At 39.2% G+C, this 27,831-nt stretch overlaps 1 protein-coding gene and 1 pseudogene across 1 annotated transcript in view; one reads left to right on the top strand and one right to left on the bottom strand.

Moving 5' to 3' along the window:
- Window positions 1-6,876: 6,876 nt before the first annotated feature.
- Otc (ornithine transcarbamylase) overlaps window positions 6,877-27,831 on the bottom strand; it is a 59,530-nt gene continuing 38,575 nt past the window's right edge. The window contains exons 5-10 of the mRNA XM_042702446.1: window positions 25,140-25,293; window positions 21,046-21,168; window positions 15,359-15,412; window positions 15,125-15,274; window positions 12,869-13,006; window positions 6,877-6,939 (exon numbers count right to left, since the gene is read on the bottom strand). Coding sequence (XP_042558380.1) covers window positions 6,880-6,939; window positions 12,869-13,006; window positions 15,125-15,274; window positions 15,359-15,412; window positions 21,046-21,168; window positions 25,140-25,293 — 679 coding nt within the window. The 3' untranslated portion in view covers window positions 6,877-6,879. The remainder of the gene's footprint in view (window positions 6,940-12,868; window positions 13,007-15,124; window positions 15,275-15,358; window positions 15,413-21,045; window positions 21,169-25,139; window positions 25,294-27,831) is intronic.
- On the top strand, window positions 23,634-24,058 carry LOC122128156 (annotated as a pseudogene).

Below are 27,831 nucleotides of genomic sequence, written 5' to 3'. Positions count from 1 at the left end.
AAACTTTTCTCTCTCTGCTGACTTTAAACCTCAGTCCCTCCAGGACTCAGCCTTCAGAGTAGCTAGGATTATAGGTATGAACCACAGACACTGGGCCTTTCCTCCTTTTTTTTTTTTTTTTTTTTTTTTAAATTTTCTTCTTTTTATTTAATGGTTTTTTGGGGAGTTTTGTTTTTGTTTTTGTTTTTTTTTTTGGTTGTTGTTGTTGTTAATCATGGGGCCTGAACTCTGGGCCTGGGTGCTGTCCCTCAGCTCTTCAGCTCAAGGCTAGCGCTCTACCCTTGAGCCACAGTGCCACTTCTGGCTTTTTTCACTTATGTGGTGCTGGAGAATCAAACCCAGCGCCTCATGCATGGGAGGCAAGCACTCTACCACTGAGCCATCTTCCCAGCCCCCTTTCCTCTTTTTATCAGCTCAACTGCAAGTCCAGCAATTGCTTACTGCCTATGATTTGTCTACTTCATTTAAACCTCCCAACAACCCCATGGGATGGACATTATTTCCATTTTACAGTGTTAGATAGCTGTTAAATAGCAAAGCAGAGACAAAACCCAGGTTTCTGCAACTCCAAAGACAGAACAACAAACAATGTGAGTTTTGTTGAATACTTAATATTGATAGTTTATAGATGTGGAGATGAAAACACCTTATATCAGTCTTCAGACTGGTGAAGACTGATGCTATAGACAAATGATTCTGAAAGTGTGGTTCCTGGACCAGCAGTTTTAGCATCCCTGGGAGCTTGTTAGAAATAGGGAATATTAGACCTCCCTCCAGACCTGACATTATCATAAGTGTAGAGATGGGACTCAGCAATGTGTGTGTTAGCCTCTCTGGTGGATTCTCCTGTACCATCAGGGCACAAAACCAGCATCATAAACCAGCATTACTTTAGGAAGCTAGTATAAAGGAAAGACCAACTAAATTACTGCAGGGGCTGCCAATATATAAGGACGCTAGCCTATCAGAAACAAGTCAAATCCAGACACTCAAAGCTCACATCTATAATCCTAGCTTCTCAGAAGGCTGAGATCTGATCATTGTGTTTTAAAGCCAGCAAGAGCAGACAACTCTGAGAGACTCATCTCCAATAAAAGCCTGAAGTGGAGATATGGCTCAAGTGATAGAGTGCCAGCCAAGTGAAGTAGCCAAGCAAGGGCATGAGACTCTAAATTCATGGCCCAGTACCAGAAAAATAAAATAAAATAAATCAGAAGTATTGTCAATACTGTTGTTAATAATTTTTTTTGCTATGAATTTGAACATGTAAGAGGAAGGAATTTGTAACTTTGTTATTTCTAAAAATTGGAATAAAAAAGTCTGGTCCTGGTAACCAGAAAAATGTTTATTACTAAGCAAAAGCTCTTCAATATCTGTCTAATGACCTCCTTTACTTTTCTCTTTCTTTTTTTTTTTGGGGGGGGGGGGTCCAGTCGTGGGGCCTGAACTCTGGGCCTGGGTGCTGTCCCTCAGCTCTTCAGCTCAAGGCTAGCGCTCTACCACTTGAGCCACAGTGTCACTTCCGGCTTTTTTCTTTTTGCTTATATGGTGCTGAGGAATCGAACCCAGGGCCTCAGGCATGCAAGGCAAGTGCTCTACCACTGAGCCACCTTCCCAGCCATCCACTTTTCTCTTTCTTTGGTGTCTAAAAGATAGTAGCGTCTAAAAGATAGTAGCTGGGTGCAGGTAGCTCACATTTCTAATCCTAGCTACTCAGGAAGCTGAGATCTGAGGATCACAGTTCAAAGCCAGCCCAAGCTGCAAAGTCCAGGATACTCTTATCTCTAACCACCAGAAAACCAGGAGTGGTACTGTGGATCCAAGTAATAGAACACTAGCCTTGAGCTAAAGAGTTCAGGGACAGCACCCAGACCCCAATTTCAAGCCCCACTAATGGCATAAGAAAAAGATAATAGACACCTCCACCCTCCCAAATCTCATTTATGGGTTATTTCAGATCAGATTCTGTACAAGCAGAGCCTGAAATGAGGATTCATGTGCAAGTGATTTATGGAAGAACTGATCTCAGAAGTAAAGCAGGTCAGAGCTAAGCAAGGGTACTAGGTTCCGCTTGGTACCACCCACAAAGAACTTTGGAGCATAAATATCACCACAGAATTAAGAAAGCTAAGATGTGGTATCCCTATATTGGTCATCTATTGATTGCAGGCTGTTGGTAGCAGGGTGGGATAGGTGTCTGATCTCCCAGGGTAAAACTGGTTTCTGGTAACTGAAAGAAACACTTCAGAGAAAGGCTGCTGTGAGCCATTGGATGAATCCAAGAAAAAGGGATCTGGATGCAACACCTCTAAATATCGATATGAATTACTTGGGTCTGTGTTCATACTTCTGGCTCAGATGTAAAACCTCTATCTGCCATCACAGAACCATAGTCCTGCATCAGCTAGCTTCCAATTCTCTTCTGCAACTATAGGCAAGTCAAATTAAGTGTCTATATTTGTAATATCCCAAATAGTTTTCAATGGGATGTTAAACTCATGAATTCTCTCTATTGGATATATTTCTATCTTTGGAACACTGTTATTTCCTAGTTATTACTTTTGTACAATGAAGGAATAGAATGGATTATTTTTAAACCTCATTCCAGTTTTAAAAATCCATTTGCCTAATGATTTTATTCCAGAAGACAATTGTGCTTAACTTTCTCTAAGATGAGCTTCACAAAGGCATTGATTAGAAACATAAGTAATCAATAAGACTGTTTTAGCCCATGTCAGAGAATTCACTTCTATATAATGTGACCATGATATTATTTGTAAAATACTTTTAAAAGCTGGGCACTGGTGGCACACGCCTGTAATCCTAGCTACTCAAGAGGCTGAGATCTGAGGATCAGTTTAAAGCCAACCCTGACAGGAAAGTCCATGAAGCTCTTATCTCCAATAAAACACAGAAAACCAGAAGCGGCGCTGTGGCTCAAGTGGTGAGCACTAGCCTTGAGCTGAAGAGCTGAGGGACAGTGCTCAGACCCAGAGTTCAAGCCCCACAACGGACAATAGATAAGTGTATATATTACATATACATATGAATTTCTTTAAAATATTACATAATTGCAGAGTTGATTCTCCAATCTGTTTCAATGATCTGTGTCATATACCAAGCACACAAAGATGGATAGTCATGATCACTTCCATTTGGGCTTAAACAACGGAGCAAACAAAACTGTGACTGCATTATTTCATTGCCCTCAAGTACAAAAAAATCTCATGTAAATTGTTGAACTCAAGGCTATCTTCCTGATACTACCTTTTGTGTGATTTAAAACAAAGCATTTATCCAGGCTTATGAAATAGTGAAGGTGTTCCTCTGAGTAGTCAACTTACAAAAATGTACTCTTTTCTCCTGGCTGGAAGGAGACACAAGGGCTGGTAACCAAAGTTCAAACCAGGTTTCACCTTTACTCACCTCTCTCACCTGTTCCCTTTGCATAGGGCTCAACTTATCTGGTAGTATATGGTATTCCTTGTTGTAGGAGGTTGATCATAATGACTTAACCAATCTTCTATTACTCAGTCTGACCCTTTATATTTGTCAAAAAAACAAAAAACAAAACCACCAGTACTGAGTCTGTTCAGTGGCATCATGGCTCAGATGGTTAAGATGTGGCTAAACCATCTTCATTTAATTCATCAATGAGAGCTTCCAAGATAAAAAGACCTCAAAGGAATTTATTCTGAATACCTTCTGAATACCCTCTCCACATGCATTTATTTACCACTTTATTTGTCACTCATTTTTATTACATGAGAAGACTTCCTCTGGAAGTTTGGCATTAGACTAAGAGAGCTCTGCCATTTTAAGTAAGGTTCAAGAGGTAGGTTGAAAGTTAAATGTGGCATTGCCTTTCTCATCTTCCTTGCAGATCTTTTCACCCAGGGACTTAATAGTCAAATCATTAGCAAAATATCTATTATTATAAAACATAGAAATATAAAATATTCCACCTATTGCTAGGGTTTTTGTTCATATTTGGAGTTGCAGTAATTACAAAGAAAAAGGAGTAAGGGCAAGGTCTTGGTTGCTTATGCCTATATTCCTAGTTACTTGGAAAGATCACGCTTCAAGGCTTGACCAGGCATACATTTGATAAGAGCTCTTCAACTCAGGCATGAAGATGTACCCCTATCACATCCTATCCATGATGGGAAGCCTAAGTTAGGTAGACTGTAGTCTATACATGTGCCTAGTCATGAAGCTAGGCCTTACCTTAAAAATAACCAGCTCTGGCCAAGCGCCAGTGGCTCCCACCTATAATCCTAGCTACTCCAAAGGCTGAGATCTGAGGATCACAGTTCAAACCTAAGGCGGGCAGGAAAGTCCGCAAGACTCTTATCTCCAATAAACCACTAGAAAACCGGAAGTGGTGCTGTGGCTCAAGCATTAGAGTGCTCGCCTTGAGCTGAAGAGCTGAGGGACAGTGCCCAAGCCCAGAGTTCAAGCTGCACGACCGACAAAAATAAAGAAAAAAAAAAATAACCAGCTCAAAAAAGGGCTGGTTCAGCTACTACCTAGCAAAAACAAGGTCCTGAGTTCTACAAAGGTTTTAAAAGTGAATAAATTCCTACCAGTTTGGTTTTAAAAGGATGTAAAATTGTGTGTGTGTGTGTGTATGAAAGCTTGAAGATTTTTAAGGAAAAAAATGACAATTTTATAAAGAAAATGGTTGGAAATTCTTTGATTAAAAAACTTAGACCACACATTTTGCTCAAAGACTAACCAGGAAAAGTAACTGTTGCCATTGGAAACCATTTGGCATATTGAAGGATACTCATTTCTGCATGTGTAGTTTGAAGGTGAGCATCCATTATATTTTCTGAATAAATTCTCATATTCTTTGCTAAAAGGAGCTGTTTCTGAAGACTGGGAAGGTGGCTGAGTGGTAGAGTGCTTGAGTCACATGCATGAGGCCCTGGGTTCAATTCATCAGAACATCAATAGAAAAGGCAGGAAGTGGCACTGTGGCTCAAGTGGAATAGCACTAGCCTTGAGCTGAAGAGCTCAGGGACAGTGCCCAGGATCAGAGTTCAACCCCCACAACCAACACAACTTCCACCCCCCCACCCCCCCCACACACAGAAAGAAATCGTGATTCACCAAATTCCACTCCTCTTTACTTCCTTCCTTTAGTTACCAGTCCTGGGGCTTGAACTGAGCTAGGAAAACTATACCACTAAACCACATTCCTAGTCTCCTCTCTCTTTCTTTGTAGACCATGGGGCTTGAGCCTGAATGCTGTCCCTGAGCTCTTTTGCTCACTATGAGCCAACCATCACAAAAACTCTCTGACTGTCCTGCCAAGACAACTCGCTTTGGACCATGATTCTCAGACATCAGCTTCCTGAATAGCTAAGCATACTGGGAGTTTATAAGCTGCCCCCCTCACAAACTATGTTTTATTCTGTTTATTACAAATATAATTTGTAATTTATGGGACTGGGAAGGTGGCTCAGTGGTAGAGCGCTTGCCTTGCATGCCTGAGGCCCAGGGTTCAATTCCTCAGCACCACATAAGCAGAAAAAGCCGGAAGTGGCGCTGTGGCTCAAGTGGTAGAGCGCTAGCCTTGAGCTGAAGAGCCGAAGGACAGCGTCCAGGCCAGAGTTCAGGCCCCATGACCGGACCCAAAAAAAAATAATTTGTAATTTATATCTTTAATGAAGTCATAGTTATATACTGAAGATTTCAGTCAACTTGCCTAGAAACATTCTTCCAATAGCAGAAGTGGAACATGACGGAAACTGCATTATCTTGCTCTCTGTAGAATATATTTTTACAAATTTCTAGCACAGATGTTGTAAATACTTGAAATACAGTACTCAGGAGGTTGAGGCATGAATTCATAAGTTCTAGGTCAAGGTTGGGCTATGTACTTAAGACCTTGTCTAAAAAAAGTTCCATGAATTTTATTTAACACTTAGTAAAACATTTCAACTTATAATAATTTGAACAGTAAAAATTGTGATCATTTGCAAGAGGAATCTGCTATTAATTACACTAAAATTCAACAATGTATATTTTGATTAATCTGAAGGAAAACTGTAGAAAATGACTGGCTCATATTTGGCAAGTAGTAGCTTTATGGAAATATTCAATGCATGGTATGAGCAAATGCATGTTAAACCACAGATGTAAATAAATAGTTGCAGCTGGAAAGATCTAAAGTAAGGTGTCACTCCTATGAGTCTTATCCTGGTAGGAGGGGCTTTACCGCTTGCTAGCGGACTTCTTTTTGCTTAAAAGAAATTAAGTATTCACTACAGAGAAGACATGCATGCTCATGAACAACTCCATGCTTTTCCAGAAATAATTGGGGAAAAAAAAACAGCCTGGGAAGGCAAAGTGAGAGCAATTTTCTTCTAAGAATTTCATGAGAAGTCTCTATTAGTAACCATCTTCCTTCATTGACCTGAAAACTGCAGCACATCTTCAGGATTAAAATTTGGTTTCCTTGTTGGTCCCAAGGGGATATGAACAGAGGCCACACAGATTTACCAACAGTTGACTAATTGGTAAATGTTTACATATAAATCAGCATGGGTGATCAATTTTAAGGCAAAAAGTATAGCTTAATTTAATGACCTCTACATTATGCACACAGTATTATATGTATAGCTGAAGCAAATGCATATGATAAACAAATGTCACTTTGAAATTGTGAATTAGAGTGTTTAAAACTAGTCAGTCTCTTATGGCCCTTTGGCTCTTCAGTAGGTGTCAAGGTCTGATAATGACAAATCAATAGCACACAGCAACCCATAGAATATATTAGAGATTTATTCAGAGAGGAAATTCTCTTTTCCCATAAACTTGATTCATTGTGATACTGAAGAACATTGTTTTCTCTCGATGAACATCATAGCATCAAAACTTTGGCTTCTGGATAGTAGGTGAGTAATCTGTCAGCAGAGACACCATGACAGCCTGAGATGACACACCAAAGAAAGAGAAAGAAACAAAGAAGTATTAGCATTTAATCATCATTGGGATTTAAGGAAGGAGAAGGGCAGGTTTTAGTTAAAATGTGTTTTCTCAAGGAAAAGATGAGGGGCAGTCCTAATTGACTTTTATTTTTATATGGATAAAGAAAAGGAAAGAGCCTGAGCCAGGCACATGCCTGTAATCTTAGCTACTCAGGAGGCTGAGGCTCAAGTGGTAAAGCACTTCCCTTGAGCTGAAGAGCTGAGGGACAGCACTCAGGCCCAGAGTTCAAGCCCCATGACTGGCAAACAAAAGAGAACAACAACAACAAAAACTTTGCCTGGTAAATGTTTCTAATCTTAAGAGTTTGGCTTTCTAAGGGGTTGGGAAGGTGGCTCAGTGGTAGAGCACTTGCCTTGCATGCATGAGTCTCTGGGTTCTATTCCTCAGCACCACATAAGCAAAAAGAAAAAAGCAGAAGTGATGCTGTGGCTCAAGTGGTAGAGCGCTAGCCTTGAGCTGAAGAGCTGAGGGACAGTGCCCAGGCCCAGAGTTCAGGCCCCAAGTTTGGCCTTCTGAGACCCTTCTTGTTGTTCAGAGCTTGCCATAAATGACCACTCCTTAGCCATGTCTTCCCAGTTTGTCTGCTGTAAAATGCTTTACAAATCTCAGCCTCCTGAGTAGCTAGGATTACAGGCATGTGCCTGGCTCAGGCTCTTTTTCTTTAAAGTGGTAGAGCAATAGCCATGAGCTGAAGAGATAAGGGACATTGCCCAGGCCCAGAGTTGAAGCCTCATGACAGACAAAAAAAGAGCCTGAGGGAGTATGCTGATCTAAATAAACAGGCAAACATCATGCTTACTTAGGCCTCATTCCAGGCCAGGGAGTTGATACCATGTGATATTATAGTAATTGCTGTGCTTGGAGTTTCTATAGTTATAATTTGGGACCCAAGTATTGGCTGTTCTTAAGAGAAATATAATCCCTCCTCTTCCAGTTCCTCATGTTTATACTGTGGTTTAGTCACTTTGCAACCTAAAAATGCTCAGGATAAATCTATGCAAAGTAATAAGAAACTAGTGGTACTAATCAGAACTTTTGCTGAGTATTTGTCCTCTTAAAAAGGGTATTAATTAACTCTATAGCTAAAACCATAGTTCCTCTAGGCCACCCACCAATAACAACTTTTACTCCAGGCTTTTTTGTCGTCCATGAGGCTTGAACTCTGGGCCTGAGCCATGTCCCTGAGCTCATGGCTATTGCTCTACCACTTCAGCCACAGTGCCACTTCTGGTTTTCTGGTGGTTTATTAGAGATAAGAGTCTCACAAACTTTCCTACCTGGGCTGGCTTTGAACCATGAACCTCAGATCTCGGTAGCACTTCCCCATTTCTTCTGCTTAATTGGAGATAAGAGTCTCACAGATTCCTGCTCAGGCTGGCTTTGAACCTCGATCCTTAGATCTCAGTCTCCTGAGCTAGGATTACAGGTTTAAGTCACCGGTGCCCGGTTTAGGCAAAAATTTTTAAGTTTTTTCATGGATTCTTGGGAGTAAACCTTAGGTTTTGGTTTGTTGTTCAGTTTTCAAGTCAAAAAAAAAAATAGAAGTAGGCAGAATTGTCAGACTAAATTAAAAAATAAATACACATTGGCAGGGATTCCAGATAAACACAGTTTTTAACTGCAAATGTGTTAAGCACTGTATCTGACATGCTTATACTAAAATGTATTCCTTGTTTACTGAATTTAATTGGATAGCCTGTATTTCCATCTAGAAACCTTAGCTTAGAGAAAAGTAAAATATTATGGAACTATGAGTTGCATTCACAGCTGTGATATGCACTCAAGGGTCACCCAGATAGCAGTATTTTGAGGTGTTATTATAGTTCCTGAATGCCCTTGGGACACATTCACTTCACAGTGACACTGAGCAGGCTGTAGAAGAAACCTGCTAGTGAAAAACAAAAATTTCAAGTTTTGTGGAGAGCAAAGCGTGTTTTGTTTTTACTTTTACACAAAGGAATCCAAAGGCCCGTGTTGCTGACAGAATGATGTGATCAATAGAGTGCTCAAACAGAGCATTGGGAAATTAGTCGGCATGGAGACCTTAACAAAATTACTCTGGTTACTGAAATTATAAACTTTGGCTTTCAAGCTGTTCTATACTTTAGGAATATGTTCTTCCAGTTAAATACCTTACATCAGTTTTTGTAGGTATCTCAGATATGGATGCCAGATTGTATTTTTCCTTTCTTCTTCCATCCCAATTTTCAATGATGAGTGTGGGGGAAAAAAGTCATTATCTAATTGTAGTGTTTCTAATTGAACTATATACAGTGAAGAAAATGTTCTATCTCTGCTTTTTATTATGGTAGCCACTAGTATTGAGCAATTAATATGGATTGTGTGGTTATATGACTTAGGAATTGACTGGGTAGTATTGAATTTAAATTTAAATATCCATATATGCCTAGCAGCTTTGTGTTTGATAGAGTAGTCATAAAGATAAATAAGAATTATCCCTGAACAGAAAAATCTGCCACAGCAGAATTGAGCCTAAAAGCCATTCTAAATAAGCTTTGCCTACAGAAGAAAAATTCAGTCTAGATAATCTTAAGATTTCATCCTGCTTGAAAATTTTATGCAATTCTGGATTGCATAGTATGACGAGATTGCATACAATTATTGTTTCAGTGGGGAGGAGTGTAGTTGTGTAGATGGGAGGGAAGGGATGGTAGCGGAAAAACAAAAGGAGGAGGCAAGAATGCTTGATAAGAGATGTACTCATTATCTTGCTCATGAAACTGTAACCCCTCTGTACAGTATTTTCACAATAAAAAACTTATTTAAAAATTATGATTTCTGCTTTTTAAAGATGTATAATGCATAAAAGACCTTGAACAGAGTAGATGCTAGTACAGTATGGCTGCTGCAAATTACCAAACTACCCAGCTCTTCATCCCTCTTAATGCTTACCATTATTCCAAAAAATTTTTTTAGGAAAGCCAGGCACAGGCTCTTGGAATAATGGTGGGCATCTCAGAAGAACAGGGAATAGAGAAGTGGATGAAAATGGGTATGTCCTGTTAAACATTTCAATCATGTTAATGTATTAGGTGTCTAAATTTTTAAGTAAAGATGTGTAACAAGCTCTAAAAATTTGGCAGTGTAAAGCATCTCCATAACTGAGATGGTAAGGAAAAAATTTCCCCTGAATTTCTACAATCTATTTTAACAGGTTAGGTTGATTTATCTTTGCACCATATATTGCCTTCTGATGACAAGTGGAGCTTCTCGAAGTGGAAGAAAATACTATATTCATTTTTGTCATCTAGGCTTTTGTTATTCAAAATGTGGTCCACGGGACACTGAATTACCTGAGTGCTTATTAGAAATAGTGAATCTAGCACCTCATCTGATGTCTATTAAATCTGAATCTGCACGTACATACTTACCTATGCGATTTAAATGCACTCTGAGGCTTCAGAAACATGGTCTAAGTGACAGGACAATTGCTATTTTAGTCAGTGTGTAGAGGTAGCCAAAGATGCAGCTTAAAAAAAAAAAAATCACTGGGCTGGTGGTGGCTCACGTTTGTAATCTTAACTATGCAGGAGGCTGAGATCACAGTTCAAAGCCAGCCTGGGCAGGGAAGTCCAAGAAACTGTTATCTCCAATTAATAACCAGAAAACCAGAAGTGGTGATGTGGGTCAAGTGGTAGAGCACTAGCCTTGAGCTGAAGAGTTCAGGGAGAGCGCCCATGCCCAAAGCTCAATCCCCATGACCAACCAAAATAAAAATCCTTGAGCTGGAAATGTGGCTTGGTGTTAGAGTGCTTGCCTAGCATGCGTAAAGCCTTGGGTTGGAGTTGTCAGAACCACATAAACAGGAAAGGCCGGAAGTGGTGCGGTGGCTCATGTGGTAGAGCACTACCCTTGAGCAGAGAGGCTCAGGGGCAGTGCCCAGGCCTTGAGTTTAAGCCCTAGGACCAGCAAAAAAAAAAATCCTTGCTTTGACAAACTGAGGCATGATACTACAAAAGACAGTAGTGACTTGCTTTCCAGGAGATACAATGGTATTTGAACATTTGCAGTTCATAATATCAGATCAACAATGAAGAAACTGCTTATGATAATTATGATACCATTTATAATGTATTAGGCACTGTACTAAAGATATTTACATTTATTACTTAATGTCCACAATAACTTTTTTTTGTAGGTTGTGCAGCCTGAACTCTGGGCCTGGGCGCTGTCCCCCAGCTCTTTAGCTGTAGACCAGCGCTCTACCACTTGAGCCTCAGCCCCACTTCTAGCTTTTTCTGCTTATGTGGTGCTGAGGAATCAAAACGAGACCCTCATGCATGCAAGACACACACTCTACCACTGAGCCACCTTCCCAGCTCCACACAATAACATCTATATTTATAGACTGAAAAGTAATTAGCTACCAGTCCTTTCCAGAGTTTAAAAGCTAAATACTTCTAGCTACTGAGTAGGCTGAGATCGGGAGATCATGATTCAAAGACAGCCCAGGTAGTAAAGTCCATGAAACTCTACAATAAACTACTCACAAAAGCCAGAAGTGGCACTGTGGCTCAAGTGGTAGAGCCGTTGAGTTCAAGCCCCAGGACCGGCAAAAAAAAAAAAAAGATCTAAAACTATATTTCCAAGAAAACATTTCAGCTGTGATACATATGAGACATGGATATATATGACGAGAGCATGCAGTGGAAACCATTCTCTGGGACCCTAGATGTCTTGCTCTATATGCAGGTAGAAGTATCCTGTTACAAACACGGTAGTTATAATTAAGCATCTGGTTTCAAAGGCCTTAGAAACCAAGCTGGGAGTGGCAAATGCCAGTGGTTTTCTGGCTATAAACAACATATATCTGCCTATATTGTGCAGGGCTGTGTAGTGTCTAAGAATGATTCACAAACCCACCCCCTTTTCTTGAAAGCTCTGGGAACTCATTAATGTATTTTAATAAATTTCTATCCATTAATCCATGTAGAATGGACGCTGTTGTTTGCAAGTAGGATGCTTCCTAGTATGTCAACTGAGATCTGTTAAATCACTTAAATCTGAAAAATAATGGAGCTAATTTATGACATGTGATTTTTCAGTCTTCCAGAGGAATATTATAAAACAGAATTAAGAAAAGTATTTCCTAGATATGTACATATCTCCTAGTGTGAAAGAAATAGTTCCATTGTCAAACCTGTAAAAGTCACAAACATTATAGACCATGATAATGAAACTTTGCCTTGTAAAGGTTAAAATGTGTTTGTGACTTTAGAGTATCACTATCACACAATACTGTAAAATTTATGTAATCACTTAATCTTAAAAAATTATTTTAAAATCAGAATGGCAGTGATAAAGATGAGTAGTGGATTTATCCGAAAGGGACTAATAACTTTTGAATATAAAACATTTCATGAATTTTCAAAGTATTTTATACCTAAAACCAAATGGATTTTTCTTACCAAATTTGAATACAGAGCTAAAACAATTATCTGGTCAAATCATAAAAAGAGAATGAAAGGAGGACTTTTGAATGCTTATTTTTGTGGACACTGAAGTAGGAGCTTCTATAATTTCAAACAGATTAGAAAATAAGAGTCACATAACCTATAATGGCTAGCAGAAAATAGCAGCAAGTTCTTAGGCCAATCAAGGGCATTAAGAATTTTGATTAAAGTTTGTGCATTTGGAAGGGGATCAATTTTATTCCATTAAAATGCACTATAAATGCTAATGAGAAATAATGATCTATTATAAACTTTCTGGACAAAAATAGAAGTCACGTAAATAAGTAATATAGCTAGATAATCTTGGTTGCTTATTATTTAACAAGAAGCACTCATGGCCAAGCCAGAACCACACAGAAAATTCTTTATCTTTCTATCCCTCATTTCTTGCTTACCATGATTGTCCATTTTCTGTTTTCTGCTTCTGGGAACACTAATGATCGTGGAGAATAAAACACCTCGTCATCTACTTCTTCTGGCTTTCTGGGCAAGCAGTGTAAAAATGTCCAGTCAGGGGCAGCAACTTTAGCAGTCTAAAGAGGGTAAAATCATGTGTTTGATAATAATTGTCTGCAACAGTCATGCATCTTCTTCAGCCAATATTTCAAAACACACATGTCCATAATTCACAGATCAATACAAAGAATAAAGAGGTGGAGTAAAGTTAAAGATACCTAAGGTAAATGTATACAGTTCTTTCAACTTGGGGAATTCCAAAGTCACTTTAAAAAATCTATTGTGGCAGTACTGGAACTTGAACTCATAGCCTTGGACTAGTGCTCAGCCATTTCCCGTTTAGCTTGACAAGTCATTAAGAAAGGAATGAAAGGAGGACAGAGAGGAGAAAAAGAATAAGATGGTTTTTTAAATGCTTATTTTATACTGTGCACTGAATTAGGAGCTTTTATATTTTCAAAAAGATTAGAAAATAATTTTATACAACCTAACCGGTTGGCAGAAAACGAGCTAGTTCTCACTAGTGCTTGAACCACACCTGTAGTTATGGCTTTTTTTTTCTGGTTAATTTGAGATGAATCTCCTAGATTTTTCTGTCCAGGCAAGCTTTAAAGGATGATTATCAGATATCAGCCTCCTAGAGTAGCTAGGATTATAGGCATGAGTCACTAACCAGTTACTTTTTAACATAAGGAAACCATCATTTCAAATTAAACTACTAGCTCAGTTTTCTGATATTCTGCCTACTTAGATAGTACACTACAATCCTGTAACATGTGGTTGATAGCAAGTAACCAATCATACCTCGAAACATATTTTAAAATTGCTTTAATACAATAGTATTATCTAAACTTTTCTCCAAGTGATCATTTTTGGCAATTGAAGCATACTGTGTCACAAATAAAAACAATTTTGAAAAAAAGCACAGAGGAATGAAAGAAATACATTAAATAGAATTATGAGCACAATGCCCTGAATATTTCATCTTAATGCAAATCTAATTCCTGTAAGTTACATTTTCCTGTCCATTTCCACTATATACTTACAGATTCAAAGCTAAATTCTTTATACTTGCCTACCTCAAAATTACTGCCTTTGTACTTAAATTTTGTTTTACTTCCACCCTTGTTCCACGTTCAGAACAATGGAGTTTCTAAAATACCAGCAAAATGACATGAAAAAGGAGTAACATTGGTACCTGTCATGCATCAGTAAAATGACTGTTTCTCAAGCCTACACGCTCAGCACTAGAAAATCACCCAAAGTATGCATGAAATAAACCATAAGCAATTTAAAATCTCTATGAAACTACTTGCAATGTATATAACAAAGAATTATCCATAATGTATAAGGAGCACTTCAAGCCAATAATAAAAAAGGGTAAAAAACAGCAAATGGAAAAATATGATATCTAGTTCAAAGCAAAAGAAATAGAAATAACCAGAAAGCATGAAAAGATGCTTAACTTCATCAGTAATGAAGGAAATGTAAATTTTATTATTTTAAGTCAGAAATTTTTAAACTTGGAATTTTTCTTGTTTATTTTGTAATATTTTTTTTTCTTAAGTACTTCATGTCACACTTTTTTTTTGTCTGTCATGGGGCTTGAACTCTGGGCTTGGGCACTGTCTGTGCACTCTTCAGCTCAAGGCAAGTGCTTTATTGCTTGAGCACAGTGGCACTTCCAGTTTTCTATTGGTTTATTGGAGATAAAGAGTCTCACAGAGTTTCCTGCCTGGGCTGGAGAGTCCCCTGGAAAAAAGTCCTGGAGGTCGTTGACAAAACCACCTGCACTGAGGAATCTTTAAGAAACAGAAGAAGCAAGAACTAGTCTGATAGAATTTTTCCCAGTGAAGTAAAAGAAACTGCACTTATTTAAAAAAAAAAAAAGAACAAAACTAAGCTAATGTCTTGAAGCATACATAGAATAAAGCATTCTGATACCTCTACAGTGGAGAGAGGGGGAAAACTCTGCAGCCTAGGTTTCAGATTCCTTTGTCTAGCACAAGAGGTGTCTTTCCAAAAGCACACAGCTAAATCTTTGAGAGGAGAGAAATCCCTGGAGGATAGACACAGTGAGTCCTTTTGAGAGTATGAAAGGACAGCCTGCCCTTCCTAAAAGTGAATAAGTGATTAGATGGTTCTAGCCATTATAAATGGAATTAATGAACCTTCAGAGAGGTATCAATTTGTACCTTCATTGTAACCTGGTAACCTTGGAAAGCCTCGAGCCGCTTTTTCTTCTCTTCTTCTTGTCCCATGCTTATCCAAGTGTCTGTAATTAGTACATTGGCTCCATTCGCTGCTTCCAATGGATCATTTGTCATCAACAGTTTGGTACCATTCTAGCATATAGAAGCATGCTGGTTAAACAGTTTCATGAGACAGAGAAAGACAAGCCTAGCTTTCCACACAGGGAACATACATACCTCCTTGGCGTACTGCTCTGCCAGCTTGGTTATATTAGGATCCGGCTCATAACCCTGCAGGAAGAAGAATTTAAATGTTATTGAGGAAATTGAATTCCATATGTTTTCTTACACTGCATTATTCTGTATTCAAGAATAGTTTATCTCTTCTTCCCTTTTTTAAAGATGTAGCCCAACCATGCTCAGTTGAATGGAATCTTTTTTTAATAACTAGAATTTCAGATTGTCACAGTGCCTTTCAGAATTTGAAGAGGCAGCTAATTGCTCCCGTCTTTCCTTGATTATGCCTGGCCTCTTCAGTCATAAAGACAAACATAGAATATGGTGCTTTCTAGCTCTTGGCAGGCCCTCGTTTTATTCCCCTAATAGCTTAAGAGGATTATATACATAATTGTAAAGCGTAATGTGTTTTTTGCCTGAGACTTTCCACATGCTGTTCTTTTTAAATCTGAAATGCTTTTCCTCATCCATTCCACATGGATAACATTTTTCAGGTCTATTTAAACATGCCCTCCTCAGAAAAGCCCTCTGTGATCACTTGAGCTAAATACTAGCAGACCCCCCACATACACACACTTCTTCATTCTTTTCTAGGGGGCTTGCTCCAAGTACATTGTATTTTCCTAAAAAGTATATATTTGTAAGACTGGTGAGGCAAAGTGCGGTAACATAGAGCACACAGGAGACATTCATTGTTAGGATTATTTTCTTTCCTTAGTGTCTCCTATGTCCCGGCTCTAGGTGAAGGGACATTCTGGAGGGAACCACAGTCCAAACCTCACAGATACCATCTCTTTAGCCCCCCACCCCAAGCTAATCTGTACACAACAGCAAGAATTGTTTTCTTCTAAGCCTTCCATGTTTGCAACTTGTTTCTTCAGTCAAAGCTGATTAAGAGCATCAAGATTCTCTACTCACATTCCTGGCATCTGTTTCTTCTAATTCTCAATAGCTTGCTGAAGGCAATTCTGTTGTCCCTGTACACATCTTGCTCTTTTCTGCCATCACAGTTTTCTACTCCTGAACACCTACCACTGCCTTTGTCCTCTCCTGGGTATTTTCTTTTTTGGGGGGTCTGGTCTTGGGGCCTGAACTCTGGGCCTGAGCACTGTCCCTCAGCACTTCAGCTCAAGGCAAGCGCTCTACCACTGAGCCACCTTCCCAGCCCCTCTCCTGGGTATTTTCATCAGAACATGACACCTCATTTTTCAGCCAGTCTCACTTTCAAACCCTTCATATGAAAGTCTTGTCAGGTCAAACACCTTTTTCATGCTCATCTTCCTCAATCCTTCTCCTTTTCTTGAATTCTTAGCATTTAGTATGAATTGATTTTTTTAAGACTTTCAGTGGGGAATCATAGGGAGTGTTGTGATTTGCATACCAGCTCTACTTCATGAATAATCATGAATAAAGGATATATTTCCTCCCAGTTGCTGGAGTGCTAGATGATGGCCTTCAACTGTCAGCCACTTTGGAGTACAGCTTCAACTGCAGAGAGCCACCTCTCCCAAGGTCACGTACTTTTCCAGGGTCCCATATTTAGTGAGTGATTCATGAGGATGGGTGTATAAAAACCTGATTCATTTGGCCCAATTCTAGACAGCTCCAAATGGTGATAGAAGATCCAGAGTACATCATAAGTTGACCAAGACTGGTATTAGGTCTGCTTCAATAGATTGCTGTAATAGTTCCCTTTCTCCATCAGCTCAATATTGCTTCCTTCTCTTTCTTTCCATGCTGATTTCAAGGTCACACTCTCTTTGAAAGAGTTCTTGCACCTTGTGCACACTAAACCCGAAGATTCTGTTTCCCAACAAGAATATCCAGGTTGGGCTGGGAAGGTGGCTCAGTGATAGAGTGCTTGCCTTGCATGCCTGAGGCCCTGGGTTCGATTCCTCAGCACCACATAAGCAAAAAGAAAAAAGCCGGAAGTGGCACTGTGGCTCAAGTGGTAGAGCGCTAGCCTTGAGCTGAAGAGCTGAGGGACAGCGCCCAGGCCCAGAGTTCAGGCCCCACGACCGGACCAAAAAAAAAGAATATCCAGGTTTCTTCATTTGAAATTAAGGTTATGTATACATGCACATGAGGTTTGTTCCCACTGCAAATTTCTTGAAACAAACTATTAAGATAGTGGTGATGATGGCTATAGACATTTTAAGCACATTCACAATGCTCAAATTGCCATGAATTTTGGAGTATTGTATAGAGGGGCTTACGGAAAGTAATTAAGAAAGGCTAGCTAGCTTGGTAACTCATGTAGTGAACATCAGGAGCCTACAGCCCTAGAACTTCAGAGTTCCCTTTAAGAGAACAGGTTCTTTACTCTCTCAGTATAATCATTCTTAGAGAAGGAATCAATAAGTACTTAGAGAACCAAGAGAGATGTTTGGAAATTAGAAAAATCACCCAACCTTGCACACACTGCGCCATGACTTAGATTACAGAGAGAATTCTTTACTCATATCTCATCTTTCAATACTAATTCATTCACTGGTCTTTACATAAATTTAAAGACGGGATGAAGGAGGTCACTAACAAGCTGAACTCCGTCTAAATATTCAATTAAAACAATGTTAAAATCATTATTATCGATAGTTTATGAACAATTTTACTATCGTAGGCAAAATAATTAGTTTTTAAACATGTAAGTTATTTTTGATTGAAGAATGGGAAAATGGATTGGCTATAGATTTGGGACCTTTCAGCATTTCATAAACTTACAATAAATCTCCTACCTTTATCTTGAAAGGAAATAGTTCTATTACAACTGAAGACTTACAAATTGATGGACTGACATCTGCACTATCAGACTTTCCAACAGGTTTCAAAAAACTCCCACTCCTATCTTTAACTGGGTTTTATATTCTTTATCATTTAAATGAGTCTCTGCATAAGAACAATACTGAAATTACTCTGTAATATTGGAAATTTTCCCTTTGGTGTTAATAAAACATCTTTGACATGCAATAAAATGTTTAAAGCATGTATTTCGTCAACACAATAAAGCTTTTCCAAAAGCACCTTATAGCAGAGAACAATTATTGTTAATGTATGCTTTATCTGTACAATCCAAAATGCAATCATAGTTTGCCTTAAAACAAGTCTTTCTTCAGATTACATTTGTAGCAAGTGTGTTCATCCTTCTCATTAAGTGACTAAAAGCTACCATCAGCAGATGTCACATCTGACCCTTCATTTCAGTACATACTAGATGAAAGAGAATTCTCTGCTGAAAGAGTCATGTCACCAAAATTGAATGTAATAGGAGGGTTTCCAGTGTGGTTCTGCATATGCCTGCCAGTTCTTCTATGGCAGGTACTCTGGTTGAGCACTGTGCTAAAAAAATTCACAACCTAGAGCTAGGGTGTGGCTACTACAAAGCAAAACAAAAAATGTATGCCAACTCACAACCTCTGAATGTGATCTTACTTTGCAGATATAGTTAGCTAAAACAAGATGATAGTGAATTAAGGTGGGACTAAATGTAATATGTTAGTCTTTATAAATAAAGAGAGGAGGGGCTGGGAAGGTAGTTCAGTGGTAGAGCGCTTGCCTTGCATGCCTGAGGTCCTGGGTTCGATTCCTCAGCACCACATAAGCATAAAGAGAAAAGCCAGAAGTGGTGCTATGGCTCAAGTGGTAGAGCGCTAGCCTTTAGCTGAAGAGCTGAGGGACAGCACCCAGGCCCAGAGTTCAGGAACCACGACTGGACCCAAAAAATAAATAAAAATAAAAACAAATAAATAAATAAATAAAGAGAAGAATGTTTGTACATGAAGACATGAAGAGACACACATGGCCAAAGAAGGAAGATAATGAAGGTAGAGATTGGAATGATGCAGCCACAAGGGAAGTCACAAATGGAATGTGGCTGTGGCAACACCTTGATGTCAGATTTTTGTTCTCAGAATGATAAAGTACATTGCTGTTGTTTTAAGCAACTTGGTTTGTAAAATTTGTTATTGCTACCCTAGGAAACCATAAAAGCAAAATACATTGGCCAAAACCGAATCAGGAATAACTCTAGAGAAAAGCATATTGTATTGCTTCATTTTGTCCTGGCAAAAGAAAGCAACGATACAAATTGCTATCAGGATTCCTTCAGAGGATACTTTCAATGGCTTCTTTGCCTTTCCCTACTTTATGGGGATTTTTAGTTTGTTTTGCCAAGCCTGGGGCTTGAATTCAGGGCCTGGGCATTGTCCTGGAGCCTCTCTGTGCTCAAGGCTAGTGCTCTACCGTTTGAACCACAGCTCTACTTCTAGCTTTTTTGTGGTTAATAATTGGAGATAAGAGCCTCATGGACTTTCCTGCCCAGACTGGCTTTCAACTTTGATCCTCAGATCTCAGCTTCCTGAGGAGCTAAGATTACAGATGCATGTCACCAGTGCCTGGCCAGTGTGTTTTTGATACTTAACACTTTCAGCTTTTTTTCAGAAGGAGCTTCTGGTTACCAGACTGATTTTCTAGTGGAAAGACACAGGGAACTTCAAAACCCACTTTTCCTGCTGCCCTTCCCTAGAGACTGGTTCATAAGGATAAAAGTTCACAATTCTCCTAGGTTAGAACACCTTTGAGGCCTAACTTACACTCAATAGCTCATTCAGGGGTGAGTAGCCAAAGCTACTTTTGGTGGGACTGGACCTGATATACATATATATAAACAAGGGTGACGAAATCTCACCAAATCTCTCAGGACACATAATTTTCGCACTGAAAAAAGAATTCTTGTCCCCAGAAATCTCCCAGTTCTAGGGAAAAGTCACTGTAAATGGAGCATGGAACCTCATTATTCCTCGCTAGTCCCCCAATGGTCACGTCAGAAGAAAATTCACCTGTACACAAATTCCCATTAGGGGGTCTGCTTGTGGGGAAGCTGGTCTAAGATACTAGTGAAGGTTGAAAAGGGTTGAAAAATGCATGATAAATTCAAGGATTTGAGTGTTCTTACTGGAGAAATTCAGATATTAACCCACATTGTGCCATCTATGCTCTTGGTAGTTAAAGCTCAAGGAGCAGAAGCAGGGAAAGACTTGTAGATCCCTCATATTCAGTTTAGGATGCTTTAACTTCTCAGAGCTGGGCTGGCTTTGAACCAGGATCCTCAGATCTCAGCCTCCTGAGTAGCTAGGGTTACAGACCTAAGGCACTGGCACCCAGCTCAAATCTCTTTTAAAAATACATTTTTCCTTTTAAAAGCAAAGTACTTCCAGAGATGAGGTTTGAAACCCTGAGCTGGTATAGATGCTATCACTATGAACTTCTTATTGGATATGACATTCTACCAAATTACAGTATTAGGAAAAAAATGATACCATCATTCTCATGCATTGATGAGTTTTATGTAGTCTAGATTTCACTGCTTTCTTCAGCCTGTGTACTGGTAATGCACAAGGATGCCAGTCATCATAATGGCTCGTAACAGGACATTCAAAAGGATGATTCAGACAGGCTTTTTTAACCCAGACTCACAGAATAAAAGGCTTCAGCCAAGACTAGTTCTTATTGTAGAGTAAGGAAATTGGGCTCTTAAGATGCCACATAGCTATTGAATTGTAGGGCTGGTAATATAATCTCAGTTTTGGGGCCTCACCTATATTGCCATTGACTGGAATTGAGCTTTGTTTTCACTGGGTAATTGCATGTGACTTAAGTGGGGCTTTTTTCAAGGCAGAAAGTTCCCCTACCTTTGGAGTAGCTGCTTGAAGGTGCATGCCAAATTTTGCTGCACTCATCATGATGGAGTGAAGGATGTTGTTTCCATCCCCTATCCAGCTGAGGGTAAGACCTTTGAGAAAGCCGTAGTGTTCCTAAAAGGTAAGAGATGAAGAAGATTAAATTGAGGATGAAATTCACTTTTTTATTTTTTTTATTTTTTGGAAAACGGTCTTTTTTGGGGCTGGAAATGTGGCTTGGTGGTAGAGTGCTTGCCTAGCATGTATGAAGCCCTGGATTTGATTCTCCAGTAACACACAAACAGAAAAGGCTGGAAGTGGTACTCTGGTTCCAGTAGAGTGCTCTCCTTGGGCAATAGAATCTCAGGGACAATGCCTACGTCCCAAGTTCAAGCCCCATGACGGGCAAAAAATAAAAGTGGTTGGAATCAATAAAATACTATTTTTTCCATTGTTCAGAACAATTCAATAACATGTTACTAAATTTAATAACAATTTAATATTGTCTTGTACGATTACTATAGTAAAAAGTCCTAATGAATTAAACAAATACATTATATAATTATGTGCAGACTCAGATTTTCACTCATTTCAAATCTGAATCTCTGTTCTATTTACTCAAACAAAAATCTTCAATGTTCACACATGGTCCTTAACCTTAGATAACAAAGAACAAAGGAGACAAAATTTACTGTTATTCTAGAGTTTTCTTCTTTTGTTATAAAATATGGGAAATATGGAAGTGGCACTGTGGCTCACGTGGTAGAGAGCTCGCCCTCAGCTAAAGAGCTCAGGGACAGCACCCAGGCCCAGAGTTCAAGCCCAGTAACCGACAAAAAATAAAAATAAGGTCATTCTTTAATATCATCCCCACCTAATAAAAACAAAAAAATATGGGAAATATAATGCACCTGGAACAGTGCATTGTCTCTGAGCATCCTCTCATTTATCAAAGGCTGAGAAATATGCCCAATAATACTGTATATAAAGGATAAGCACCTGCCTCAGAATTACAGTGGCAAACATCAGGAAAACTTCTTTGTAGTGTTGGAAGTAAATGGGATCAGGTGACATTAGCCAGTGAATTTCACTTCTATCAGTAACATCTTATTTTCAAGCAATAAATAATTCTGAAGTAATTATCCATCATGTTAAAATGTGACAAAATTAGCCAAGGTGTAATTCAAACCATGGTTATTAGGATTTCATGTGGCACGAGAGCTCACTTAGCACTCTTGAGGTCTTGGGTTCCAATCCTACCAATCCCAAAATGGATTTGATAAAACTATGTACTAGGCACATGGATACCCATATTTATTTTTATTATGGTAAAATTTTAAATAGCAATGCAATTGCAATTTGCAGATCACAGAATTACTAGATGACTAAGCTAGGATTTAAATCTGGGTCCATCTGGTTTACAACATATGCTTTTGTGCGTGCTAGCCGTGGGGCTTGAACTCAGAGCCAGGGCACTGTCCCTCAGTTTTTTTGTTCAAGGCTAGTGCTCTACAACTTGAACCACAGCTCCACATCTAACTTTTTTGGTAGTTAATTGGAAATAAGAGTCATAGACTCCCCAGAAGGGTTTTGAACAAAGGTCTCAGCTACCTAATAACATAGTATTATAGGTGTGAGCCACAGGTGTCCAGCATATCATATGCCTTTAATTAGCTGCTATTTATTCACTGAAATCTTATTATTTGTATCTCTTTTATAAAGGCATTTCATAAGATCCTGCAGGGAACTCTATGAACAGTTCATTGCACCAGACAGAAAGAATAAAATGTTTGGTGTCTATGTACAGACACAGAGAGCAACTTTGTATCTCACACTGTTGTTTCATCTTTTCTGCATGGATCCTGTCCGTATCTCTGAACAGCTTCATTTTGAGTTCATTTCACATTTAAATGTGTGTAGCATACTCCAATGGGGAGGAAAATGGGCCTCCTCAGTCCATCCTCAGCCCATCCTCAGAATCATCTACTGGCACACAAATCATGGTTATCATGTCAAGTGCCCAAACCATGTAGATTAGCTGTGGTACACCAAGCCAAATAATTCTTTCAAAGCTACCAAGTTCATCAGTTGGGAAGACACAGATAAATGAGAGTCTTAACTATGTATATTCAGCATGCCTTAACACTATTTTTTTTGGTCAGTCATGGGACTTGAACCCTGGGCCTGGGAACTGTCCCTCAACTCTTCAGCTCAAGATTAGTGCTGTACCACTTGAGCTAGCGACACAGATTTTTCTGTTTATGTGGTGGTGAGGAATTGAACTGAGGACCTCATGCATGTGAAGCAAGAACTTTCCACTAATCCACCTTCCCAGCCCCAGCACTATTTTTTTATATGTATGTTAATAGTAGAGCTTGAACTCAGGGCCAGGGTGCTCTCCATTAGATTTTTTGCTTAAAGCTGTCACTCTACCACTTTAGACACACCTCTACTTCTTGTTCTGGTTAATTGGAGATGAGAATCTCAGCTATTCCTGCCAGCTCTTTTTAAAACTTGATTCTCAAATCTTACATATTCTGAGATACTAGCACACAGGCTTAACACAATTTTTTAAAAATCCAGTTTATGGGGGAGTTCAACAGCGAGTTTAGAAGATGCCGCCTAAAGGAAAAAGTGGATCTGGAAAAGCGGGGAAAGGGGGTGCAACTTCTGGAAGTGACAGTGCTGATAAGAAAGCTCAGGGCCCCAAAGGTGGTGGCAATGCAGTAAAGGTCAGACACATTTTGTGTGAAAAGCATGACAAAATCATGGAAGCCATGGAAAAGTTAAGGTCTGGAATGAGATTCAATGAAGTACCACCCAGTACAGTGAAGATAAAGCCAGGCAAGAGGGCGACTTGGGGTGGATGAGCAGAGGGTCCATGGTGGGACCCTTTCAAGAAGCAGCATTAGCCTTGCCTGTGAATGGGATGGATAAGACTATATTTACGGACCCACCAGCTAAGACAAAATTTGATTACCATATTATTATGGTTGAAGGGAGAAAATAAAATCATACAACTGAAAAAAAATCCAGTTTATGAAATGATAGAAAGTGACCCCTCTTTCAATTCTTAAATAGTAATTTGTCATTTTGAATATTCAAAACAAAATCTACTGGTTTTCACTCCCAACTATAGACTTTTGATGTATGTAGGATCACACATCTCTTTCTATGCTATATGCTCTAGCATTCCCTGTTGATATGTCGTGTTAAAAAAGGCACCAAAAGGGCTGGGAAGGTGGCTCAGTGGTAGAGCTCTCGCCATGCATGCTTGAGGCCCTGGGTGCGATTCCTCAGCACCACATAAGCAGGAAAAAAAGCCGGAAGTGGCGCTATGGCTCAAGTGGTAGAGTGCTAGCCTTGAGCTGAAGAGCTGAGGGACAGCACCCAGGCCTCACGACCGGACCCAAAAAAAACAAAAAAAAAGGCACCAAAAAAAAAATAAAAAGCAGTAATTGAGAACTGGTGCTGTGGGTCAAGTGGTAGAGCGCTCACCTTGAGCAGAAGAGTTCAGGGACAGTGCCCAGGCCCAGAGTCCAAGCCCCACGACCGATAAAAACCAAAAAAAAAAAAAAAAAAAAAAGCAGGCATTGAAAGAACAGAAGATGTAAGAGTTGGCAAGTGGTTTGGAAACGGGGTTGAGAACAGAAGCATCTTAAAGTTAGCTTTTTCTTTTTTTAATTTATTCCTTTATCCACTTTTTTTTTTTTGGTTGGTTTTGGGGCTTGAACTCTGGCCTGGGCGCTGTCCCTCAGCTCTTCAGCTCAAGGCTAGCACTCTAACACTTGAGCCACAGTACCATTTCCAGTTTTTTCTGTTTATGTGGTGCTGAGGAATCGAACCCAAGGACTTATGCATTGGAGGCTAGTACTCTACAACTGAGCCACCTTCCCAGCCTTAAAGTTAGTTTTTTTTAAAGTGCCTTGTTTCCCTTAGATGCACATATATAGTATGCACTTATATACTATAATTTTTAAGGCAGATGGAGATAAATTGTAATGATTAAATACCATTATTTAAGTAAATGGTTTCACTAATTTGTTCCTGATTAAATGTTAGGAATTAAGAATTTTGTTCTTTTGTTAAGCAAGAAAAATACTAACCTGGAGTGTAAGGTAATCAGCCAGGATCTGGATAGGATGATACAGGTCTGACAGTCCATTGACAATTGGAATGGATGCTTCTTTAGCCAGAGTGTCCAGATCTGATTGTTTATACACTCGAGCCAATACTGCATCTGTCATGCCAGACAACACACTACAGAAAAACAAGGAAAAGCATGTTTAATAAATCTTTTTTTTTTTTGACAGTCATGGGGCTTGAACTCTGGGCCTGAACACTGTCCCTCAGCTCTTCAGCTAAAGGCAAGTGCTCTACTACTTGAGCCACAGTGCCACTTCTGGTTTTCTGAGTGGTTTATTGGAAATGAGTCTCACAGACTTTCCTGTATCTTCCTGCCGGGCTAGCTTTGAAACGTGATTCTCAGATCTCAGCCTCCTGAGTAGATAGGATTACAGGCGTGAGCCACCGGCACCCGGCTAATAATTCCTTCCTTAATTCAAGATTTTCAAAAATAAAAATTCTAATGAATTAGAATTTGCACTGTTATAAATACCTATCAACATAATAAATATTCAAGCTGGTTATTAAACATAACTGATACATGAACACAGATGTTCCACCCACATCTGACCCAGTGGCTACTATGATCAGTGTGATTTTTATATCTACCAATCGATCTAACTATCTATGAATGATATATTCATAATGGCAATGGTCCTGGGGCTTGAACTCAGGGCCTCGGGGCACAGTCCCTGAGATTTCTTGCTCAAGGCACTCTACCACTTGAGCCTCATATCAACTTCTAGCTTTTTGCTGATTAATAGGAGGCAAGAGTCTCATGGGACTTTATTGCCTGCTGGCTGGCTTCAAACCGAAATTCTTAAATCTCAGGTGCCAGAGTAGGCTGTATTACAGGCATGAGCCACCAGTGTCTGGCTTGACGTTATATTTTTTATGGAGATAGAAATTAACAGGGGCTGGGAAGGTGGTTCAGTGGTAGAGTGCTTGGCTTTCATGCATGAGGCCCTGGGTTCGGTTCCTCAGCACTACATAATCAGAAAAATCTGAAGCAGGCAGGGTTGTGCCTCAAGTGGAGAGCGCTAGCTTTGAGCTGGAAAGTTCAAGGACAGCGCCCAGGCCCTAGACTGGCAAAAAAAAAAAAAAAAAAGAAAAAAGAAAAAAGAAATCAACCTATGTTTTTCTGGGTCTGGCTTACTTAGCCTAATGTAATTTTTTCCAAGACTTTTCATTTTCTTACAAATGGTACATTGGATGCAAAAAAAATACACTAAGACATGATCATTTATACAGGTCTCTAGGCACTCACTCAGTGAGACCAAAGGAGGATATTCTTAGGACAGAAACACAAAGGTGCAATATCTATATGCTCCTGATTATATAAAATAATATTTATCAAAATGAACTCCAGGAAAGGGATTTTTCTCTTTGCTGGTTTTGTTTTCTTTTCCTTTTGTCTTGATTGTTTATCTGTCTGTGGGAGGAATAAGAGAGGGCGCACAGAAATGGTGGGACAAAGGGTGAACAAATGTAGCAGTGATACTAAACACTGTTAAAAATGCACAAAAACACAAAGAGATATGACAAAGTAAACAAGAACAAAGGAACTCTTCCTAGTTTCTTAATCTGTCATATTGTTTTTAGATGACTATGTTCTTGACCCCACATATGATATATACTGTGCACATAGGAGGGAAGTTATGGAGGGCACAGAATCGGAGGGAAACAGGTGAAAAAATAAACGCAAGGGGTCTATCAGCTGCACTGGACATTGATGAAAGTGAACTAAACAACTCAAGGGCAGCGATGGGAGGGAGGGAATGAGAGAAAGAGGGAACAGCTTACACTAAGCAAAAGGAAAAGAAATGTACATATCCTATCTGGAAGAAATAGTTGTATTGTCAATGTTTATAAAGTTCACAACTTTATAGACCATGATAATGACAATTCACCTTCTGAAGGTTAAAATGTGTGACTTTAGCTAAGTATCACTATCCCACAATAGGGTCAATTTTATGTAAACACTTAATCTCAATAAAGAAAAAAATTTTAATGCACTAGACAACTTGTGGATGGGAAAGGGAAGGAAAAACAGAGAGAGCAAAGGGAAGGATAACATAGTCCAACAAGAAATGTACACTTTTACACTTCATCTGACATATATAACTGCAACCCTGAATGTATGTCATCTTCATAATCACAATAAAAAATGCATGAAGAAGAAAAAAGAAGTCAACAAATTTAGGCAAATTGTGTAGCTCAATTCATCAGCAGTAGAATGCTTGTCTCCCATGCACAAAGCCTTTAAGTCTTATCCCCAACACACACACACACACGCACACACGCACACGCACATGCACACACACACACGTGTGCGCGTGCACACTCAAGTGCATTCACATACACATACACAATTGTGGGCAGACATGATGAATCCTAATTAATGAATTCCTGTTAGGTTTAAAGGATTAAGACCAAAAGTGAGATAAGAAAAAATAGTACTAAAAAAAAAAAAAGAAGAAAAAATACTACTAATGATCTATATCCAGCAATTTTCTCTTACATTAGCCTAAAGAAAAATACATACTTTTCTGCAAAACTGAAAGCCCAGAGTAGCAGCCAAGGACATAGACAGCCTGCTATGAAAAGAACTATGGACTGTCAGCCTCCCACTGTAGCCCCTGTAGGGATCTGATGAGACTATGCTATCCTTAG

This window comes from Dipodomys spectabilis, unplaced genomic scaffold (genome assembly GCF_019054845.1).
Source record: "Dipodomys spectabilis isolate Male_0828 unplaced genomic scaffold, ASM1905484v1 ptg000324l, whole genome shotgun sequence".
NCBI classification, from domain to species: Eukaryota; Metazoa; Chordata; class Mammalia; order Rodentia; family Heteromyidae; genus Dipodomys; species Dipodomys spectabilis.
The sequence above is the reverse complement of the archived record's forward strand: the minus strand, read 5'-3'. Positions and strand labels throughout refer to the sequence as shown.